Genomic DNA, 8,975 nt, shown 5'->3' with positions numbered 1-8,975 from the left:
AGGATGCAACAGCTATGACAAGCGATGGATATGATAGGAGGAGCTAAATATGGCGATGTGATCAGGTAGCAAGATAAATGAAACTAAGAAAAAATAGAAATAAAAAAAATAACATGAATCGTACAAAGCTGATTCCTGCATGCGGATGTGGGCGGACACTCCATATCTAGACATGTTCAGGACTTGGATTTGGGCACTTACTCTTATCTTTGTACAAGTCTCATGCGATAATTATATTAAGAACACAGTAGATAAGTTACCTTCAATATATGCACGCAGTCAAGGAAATGCTAGATACTCGTAGTGTGTGTGTGTGTGTGTGTGTGTGTGTGTGTGTGTGTGTGTGTGTGTGTGTGTGTGTGTGTGTGTGTTTACAGCTTTGAAGGTCACATGTTGGACTCGTGCTCATTACTTATTATCGCCTTATAGGGACAGTTTGGAGCTCATGTGCAGCACTCGCAGCCTCCTCTGTTGGTAGGGACGCAACCTTCCACGCACCACGCTCCCCATCCCTGTGCCCGAGGACGGTAACTGCTCACTCATCAGTGACAACCTTGAGTAACCTAAGCTGGGTGTGAAACTCAGCCTGCTAAGGCAAGGTCGTTACCACTGTGTTAGAGACGAGAGAGAGCGAGAGAGAGAGAGAGAGAGAGAGAGAGAGAGAGAGAGAGAGAGAGAGAGAGAGAGAGAGAGAGAGACTGGACAGACAGACAGACGGAAGGACAAAGAAATCAGTGCACTGGCGGGTCCAGGTGTTATCGCAGGAGGGACGTGGAAGAGCTTGAAGAGCTTGATGAAAAGTACTCCATGGATACGAGAGGAGACATGAAAAAAGAAGAGGAGACGGGAAGGTAGATGATGCATGTTATTATCGTTATTGTTGTCATTATTATTATTATTATTATTATTATTATTATTATTATTATTATTATTATTATTACTATTATTGGTGGTGGTGGTGGTTGTAGCGTTAGGGCAATCCACAGGCGAGCAATGTGTTGCAACATTTATTGTAGCGTTCCAACCTGTGGGTCCAGGATAAATCAGCCCGATACCAAATCATGGTAAAATCATATGAGCGTAGAAACACTAAAAATACAAAAATAATCACTACATAACATGATCAGACCTTGAATAGTTCCCATGTACCTCATAGTATAATAAGTACAGAAATCACAAAAATATCTCTGCAGTTCACAATATGATAAACCTCCCAAACAATGGATAAATACCCTGTGTGACTCACATCATTATAAAGCTCAGAAAATCCTCATACATATCACTGTAAATCATAGCATGACAAAAATCACACAAATACACAATAACCATAACACTCACAACATTGCCAGCGTCAGTTGTGTTGAAAATACTATGGCGTGGAATCCCCAACAGCCGGATACGTCACTGGTGCTTTGATAATTGATAGGTAATCCACTGACGTCTCACTTTCATAACCAGTCTATAGAACAGGAGGGGCGACCTTATTCCCGAGTCCTACGAGGGAGACCCGTAGCTAGCAAACCGTCTCCACTTGTCTCACTCTCCTGTCTGTCAGTGTCTATATCAGGCCGCGCGGGCCTCCACAACAACCGTGTGCCACTCCGCATAAACTATACTCTTTAACAAATCCATTGTAGTCTACTTATACAGTATTTTTATCACATCAAATATCAAATACACAATTTACGGACAAATACATACATAGTTGGTGTAAACTCGTTCAGCATACAATAAGAAGTATATTAAGAGAAATAAAACAAATAATATTGGAACCATACCACTGACGGGTAGCACGAACGTAAAATAAACTTAACTTAACATGCGCATAATCATGTTACACTCCCCACCCCAAGAAAAAGAATTAAAATTATTGTTCTTCGATCGGAAGTATCAACACAAGTTTGTGGACAGATCTGTTAACCTTTATATCTTGATGACCCTTATACATGCTATTTCCGCTTTGTAACTTGTATCTAATTTGTACATCTCTAACCTTACCATCAGAACTCGGTAAAACTTGACACACTTCAGCAAGTTTCCAATGCCCTTTCAAATTATTACTATCCTGCACCAAAACAATATCTCCCACTCGGAGATTTCTTTTCTCACAATGCCATTTTTGTTGTACAATTAATGTTGAAAAATAATGCATCATCCATTTCTTCCAGAAGGATTTTACAATTGCATTGATGAACCTTTGGCGAGTCCTTGTGTTTGTACTGCTGTCAAATACACCTTCTGGTGTGTGTACACTTGCACGCCCTAGTATTAGATCATTTGGACAAAGATAAGATCCCTTAGTACAGTCTGAACCATTTTTCATACCTATTGGTCTCTCGTTCAACATATTTGCAATCTCAAACATTGCTGATTGTAATTCACCAAATGTCAATGTACTGTCACCTATTACTCTGGTCATAACTCTCTTCACCAATTTTACCATAGCTTCTGAGCACCCATTCTCCCATGGAGCATCAGCAGATTTTGTAAATTTCCACTCCATACCGCCTTTTCGGCTAAATTGTGATAATTTTTCCTGGTCTTGAGTCAAGAAACAAACTTCTTTACTTGCCAATTTGAGTTGTGAACCATGGTCGGAATACATTGAGTGAGGGAAGCCTCTGATGGCTGTAAACCTACGAAGAGTAGTGATGAGACTGTCAGTATCATACCCTTCTACTAAGTCAACATATGATGCTCTTGTGCTGAGACAATTTACTACAACACCATACACCTTTTTTTTACATCTTCCTTTGACTGTATCCTTAATCATTAATGGGCCAAATAGATCAAGAGCAGAATGGTAAAAGGGAGGTGAAGGTTTCAACCTTTCTTCTGGTACTGGTCCCATGCTTTGTCCAATCACTTGTTTTTCTAAACGTCTGCATGTCACGCAGCGAGATTTAACTGATTTGATTAACTTTCTAGCTTGAGGAATCCAAAATTTAGCCTGTAGTTTACATAGAGTAGATTCAATCCCTCCATGGTCTTTATCATGAATATCCTTAATGCACACCTCTGTGAGTCTATGTTTAGTGGGAAGTAGAATGAAAGCTTCATTATTGTAATTATTCTTCAGCCATGCAGCAATTCTTGATCCTACATATATTATTCCATCCTTACAAAATGGACCTAACCGCTTGAACCTTTTTTCCCAGTTGTCTGTTAAAGAAATCTGGGCTCTTTTGATCCATAATATTTCTGCTTGTTTAAGTTGATCTACTGTTGGTGATGCCAGGATTCCCTTGAAAGAACGCGCATGAAGGGCATTCAAAACTCTTGCAGTGACTCCTATAATTTTGCGGTATGAATTAAATCTGTCTATGTCAAACATATTGCAGTCATTAATATGCCAGTTGTTTACTTCAGCTGTGTTAATGATGGACTTTATCTCTGGTGTTGGAGAGATTGACTTCATGGGCCATTGAGAAAATGGTAATTCTAAGAAAGTGGGTCCACACTGCCAGCATGACGTTGGACCCATATCAACAAATTTACTTGAACGGGTCATTAGGTCAGCTATGTTTACTTCAGTCGAGATCCAGTGCCATTCATTACTCAAGGAGCTTTCTTTTATTTCTACAATTCTATTTGCAACATAAGTTCCAGCCTTAATATTGTGTTTTGTTATTTGTGAAAGCACAATCTCAGAGTCAGTAAAGTGGTGAACATGATCAAATCTGATGTTAGTTTCGTTCATTATTGTATTGCGGAGGCGAACACTAAGAACTGCACTGGACAACTCCAGTCTGGGAATAGTCTGTGTCTTAATTGGTGCGAGTCTGCTTTTGGCTGCAAGTAGCTTTGATTGATACTTATCTTTCCCAACACGCCAACGTGCATAAGCACACGCAGAATATGCTAGGGTGCTCGCATCATTAAACAGTATCAGGGTTGGTTCAACTAATTCAGCATTACAAATGCATCTAGGCAATTTAATAGTTCCCAATTCATGCATATCATGACAGAATTTGTACCATTTCCCTATAAATTCCTCAGGTAAAGGATCATCCCAGTCTAATTTCCGTCCATTCTCATCAATGTACTCAATGATTTGTCTCATCAACAGTTTACCACGTAAAGTCACTGGTGTAACAAACCCCATGGGATCAAATATTGTTGATATGTAACTAAGAGCCTTTCTTTTAGTTAGTGGATTTTGTGGTTCATCGGAATTACTCTTAACTTCAACACTGCAAGTCTGTTTACACGTACTTTTCATTTTCATCTTGAAACTTATTTCATCTTCTACAGGGTTCCATACTAATCCCAGAACCTTTTCTCCTGGTATACCTGACAAGTCCACATCATTTCCAACTTGGGTCTTCCCACTTATGATCCACTCCTTCATGTGAAAGTTTCCACGGTTCAGAATAAGCTCAACATCCTTTATGATCTGACTAGCCTTCTCTGTATCATTCATGCTATGTATGATATCATCCATGTAACTATCTTGCACAATTACGTTGGCTGCTTCAGGGAATTCCTCCTTGCATTTCTCAGCTGTTTGTCTCATAGCAAGTATAGCAATAGCCGGACTACAAATGTCTCCAAAGGGAACTGCTGTGAGGGCATAGTGGTCTGGGGCCCGATCCTCAAAGTCTCGCCAAAGAAACCTGTGTACGTGACTGTCAAATTCAGATAACCTGATGCTATTAAACATCTTGGCTATATCTCCAACAAATGCTATGGAACCTTCTCTGAATCTAAGTAAAAGACCAAAAAGACTGTTCATTACATTGGGACCCTTAGCCCAATAATTATTCAGCACATGACCATTATATGAGGCAGAAGCATTAAATACAATGCGAGTAGGGGTGGAAGCTGAACTTTGTTTCAACACCTCATGATGAGACAAATAGTGCACTGGACCTTTGTACCAATTTAACTCCTCCCTATTTAGTTTTCTAGCAACACCTCTCTTTAACATGTCATCAATTTGTACCTTGTAATTTTCTGTTGACCTACTGCCCAACTTCTTCAGTCGCTTTTCCGTACCTTTAAGTTTCATTAGTGCTACCCCAAAATTATTCGGCAAATGATGTGGATCTTTAATCCAAGGGTAATGTACAGTCCAGGTCTTCTCTTTCTCCTGATATTCAAGTCCACTGAGAATCAATTTCATTTCTTCTTCTTCCTTTACAGTTATGTGCGTCTCTCTATTGCAGTCTTTACAGTTAATGCAATTGGTACATTTGGGTCTACAATTTGTGCCTAGGTGATCCATTGCAAACAAATTATCTATATCCTCCTTAAAAGTTCTACAGATCTCCCCTTGAATTTCAAAAGTGTTAGATGTTAAGGACATGTGGTTTACTTGAGCCACATAGTGCTCTGTATATTCATTTTTGAGTTCTGGGTGCGATCCTCTGACACAATAGCCGAAGGGACCTTTCATGAGTTGCAATTTCCCTACAGTTTTAACAGTTGTAGGAATGATGTCACAACTGTCAGCACCAATCAAAAGATCAACTCTCCCATGAGGACGGAAAATATGCATTGACTGAGAAACTCCTAACTGAGAAAGAATTATGTCCATAGGGACTGGATTAACTTCTGAAGTGATTTCATCCATTCCTACACATTGTATTAAATATTGTTTACCTGTCTCATCTACAAGAGGCATTTTATACATTTTAGTGAATACAGTATCACTTACATTTCCAACTGTTGTCATAGTGATGTTATATGGTGTGCCACATAATCCTAAGTCCCGTGCTTTGCGATGAGTCACCAAGCTACTTGTACTGCCGGGATCAAAAAGAGTTACTAATGAGTCATCTTTACAGTTAACTTGACCAATCATCAGCAAAGTACAACCATCTGACTTGTTGGTGTGAATATTAATATCATTTTGATAAAGCAAATAGTGAAGTCTCGGATGATGTGGCTTACCACAAACATTACCATTTCCTAACTTCATGTAGCAACTGCGTTTTTCCTGACAATCCTTAGAACTGTGTCCCATTGCCAAACAGTGAAAACAAACATGGTTCTTCCGTAAAACCTCCATCTTGTTTGAGGGTTCCAAATTATGAAATGTGTTACAGCGACTGATAGTGTGCGAATCAGAATTGTGATACCAACAAAAGTTGGGGTTTCCGTAGTTTTGTCTATGACGTCCAACCTGTGAACCCCCACTAGATAGTGTTTGAGTGAACTTCTGCATTATACTTTCCATGTTAGCCTGATGTTCTGCTTGTTGAAGTTGCAACTTTTGCAATGTTCTCATAATTTGACTGTCATCCTCTTTTACCTCTACACTATGAACAGTAGCCTTGGAATTATGTGACCTCTTACGAACATCTTTGTCTATATAATCAAGGACATTCTTTTCTTCCTTCAAATACTTTAACAACTCAGGAAAAGCATTTACTTTATTTGACAGATTTTGGTAGATCTTAGTCCACTCTCTTTTTTGTTGGGGTGGAAGTATTTTCTCAATTAAGCTTATCACAATTACAGTGGACATCTGTACTTCTAAATTATTTTTACTCATGTCAGTCCAGCACTTTTCTATGACTTCCACGGTTTCTACAAATTTACCAGTATTGCCTTCAGCAATTGGCTTTAATTCTTGCAGTTGGTTGATAACAGTATCTGTCAATCTAACTGGATCAGCATACCTTTGGTCAAGACGACGGAACATTTCCTTGTAATCATCATCTACTCCATGTACTACACTTAGCGCTTCACCTGATAAGCACTGTTTTAAGGCAAAGGCATTTTCCCCATAATTGACAGTCATTATTTTATCATAGTTGCTGCGAAATGTCTGGTATTGGCGTATGTCACCTTCAAATTTAGGAGGTTCTATTGGCTTCACCTTAACCTTAGTTGCACTATCTGTTAAGGCTGTCTCCTTTTCCTTTTTACATAGCTGTAATAAAGTCTCACAAGCACCTGTCTTCAACAATTCTGCCTGAACTATATACTGTTCTTCATTCTTAAGTTTTCCATTAAAGTCCTCCTCCTCTTGATCACTCTCACATAATGCGTCCATCACATCCTCGTGTCGTCTCTCGAGTTCCCGAAAAGCGTCCTTTACTTCCTCATAATAATCCTCAATAATGCTAGATGGCTTACCCTGCTTCACTTGCTCAGAGAGTAGGTTACACTTCCTAGTTAGCTTTCCACGGGCTGTCCCTCGTAGTCTCCGTCGGCGCTCAAGGTCCTCCGTCTTGGGCATGGTTGTGGTTGTTGTTGGAATGTAGCGTTAGGGCAATCCACAGGCGAGCAATGTGTTGCAACATTTATTGTAGCGTTCCAACCTGTGGGTCCAGGATAAATCAGCCCGATACCAAATCATGGTAAAATCATATGAGCGTAGAAACACTAAAAATACAAAAATAATCACTACATAACATGATCAGACCTTGAATAGTTCCCATGTACCTCATAGTATAATAAGTACAGAAATCACAAAAATATCTCTGCAGTTCACAATATGATAAACCTCCCAAACAATGGATAAATACCCTGTGTGACTCACATCATTATAAAGCTCAGAAAATCCTCATACATATCACTGTAAATCATAGCATGACAAAAATCACACAAATACACAATAACCATAACACTCACAACATTGCCAGCGTCAGTTGTGTTGAAAATACTATGGCGTGGAATCCCCAACAGCCGGATACGTCACTGGTGCTTTGATAATTGATAGGTAATCCACTGACGTCTCACTTTCATAACCAGTCTATAGAACAGGAGGGGCGACCTTATTCCCGAGTCCTACGAGGGAGACCCGTAGCTAGCAAACCGTCTCCACTTGTCTCACTCTCCTGTCTGTCAGTGTCTATATCAGGCCGCGCGGGCCTCCACAACAACCGTGTGCCACTCCGCATAAACTATACTCTTTAACAAATCCATTGTAGTCTACTTATACAGTATTTTTATCACATCAAATATCAAATACACAATTTACGGACAAATACATACATAGTTGGTGTAAACTCGTTCAGCATACAATAAGAAGTATATTAAGAGAAATAAAACAAATAATATTGGAACCATACCACTGACGGGTAGCACGAACGTAAAATAAACTTAACTTAACATGCGCATAATCATGTTACAGTGGTGGTGTTGGTGTAGTGACAAACGTGCACACCTTACAGTGAGAGACACTTCGTTCAAATCCTCTTGTAGGCAGAAGTAATTTGGCCTTGTCTCTTTTCACGTTATTCGTAACTCATGTTCACCTAGTAGATAATAGCTAAGAGGTATAAGCGAAGGAGTTGTGCCCCTCAGTGCCCGCCAGGAGGTGGAGGCCAGCAATCCTGCCCTGCTGCTGTTGCTGGTGGGGACCCTCGCTGCAAGACCTGAATGACTTGTTTACACACTCAAGGGCGCACCAAACAACGCAGTGCAGGGTGTGATATGTAACTTCACTTCACCTTATCAGCAGAGTTCGAGAATTTAGTGAATGAATGACAACCAGCGGAGCCTGTTATCTCTCTCTCTCTCTCTCTCTCTCTCTCTCTCTCTCTCTCTCTCTCTCTCTCTCTCTCTCTCTCTCTCTCTCTCTCTCTCTCTCTCTCTCTCTCTGGTCATTTCTTTTCACGAGTATGAAGCCATGTCTATAAAACTAAAAAAAAAAAAAAATGGAACGCATTTCTAATAACTTTCGGAAGAGCAGAAATTAAGTGAGTCATTTTAATTGCTGCAGTCTTTTGCCAGTTTTCTTTACCTGTGTGAAAAGGTAGAGAAAAAAAGTGGCGGACGGAAGGAGGACGGAGGTGAGTCAGATATAGTGATGACTAATGCTAAATAAATAGAAAAATGTTTTTGCTTGTTTTCTTTTCTCTTGTTTGCTATATCTTTAAGTGCATCCTATTTATACAGAAGGTCGTGATATTGCATCTTGAAAAATAAAAGTAAGATAAAATAAAAGAGAAACAATAGTCTCTGTCTTAGCTAATCATTGTTTTGGTGTGAAGGTCTTGCTCAAAACTCTGCTCCTTACC

The 8,975-nt window shown here is 39.7% G+C and overlaps 1 protein-coding gene across 2 annotated transcripts; it reads right to left on the bottom strand.

The window, feature by feature from the left end:
- Positions 1-994: 994 nt before the first annotated feature.
- On the bottom strand, positions 995-8,098 carry LOC135103529 (uncharacterized). 2 transcript variants are annotated; one of them, XR_010270103.1, is made up of 2 exons: positions 1,339-8,098; positions 995-1,025 (listed from the first exon to the last, which is right to left on the bottom strand). XR_010270103.1 is itself a non-coding variant. In XM_064009934.1 (2 exons), the coding sequence occupies exon 2, from the start codon at positions 7,187-7,189 to the stop codon at positions 1,868-1,870; it is 5,322 nt and encodes a 1,773-aa protein (XP_063866004.1). In that variant the 5' UTR covers positions 7,190-7,271; positions 7,585-8,098; the 3' UTR covers positions 995-1,867. The 2 variants fall into 2 exon arrangements, 1 of the variants encoding a protein (XP_063866004.1); XM_064009934.1 differs by having other exon boundaries at positions 995-7,271; positions 7,585-8,098.
- Between the last annotated feature and the right edge of the window lie 877 nt (positions 8,099-8,975).

Source organism: Scylla paramamosain, chromosome 9 (assembly GCF_035594125.1).
Source record: "Scylla paramamosain isolate STU-SP2022 chromosome 9, ASM3559412v1, whole genome shotgun sequence".
NCBI classification, from domain to species: domain Eukaryota; kingdom Metazoa; phylum Arthropoda; class Malacostraca; order Decapoda; family Portunidae; genus Scylla; species Scylla paramamosain.
The sequence above is the reverse complement of the archived record's forward strand: the minus strand, read 5'-3'. Positions and strand labels throughout refer to the sequence as shown.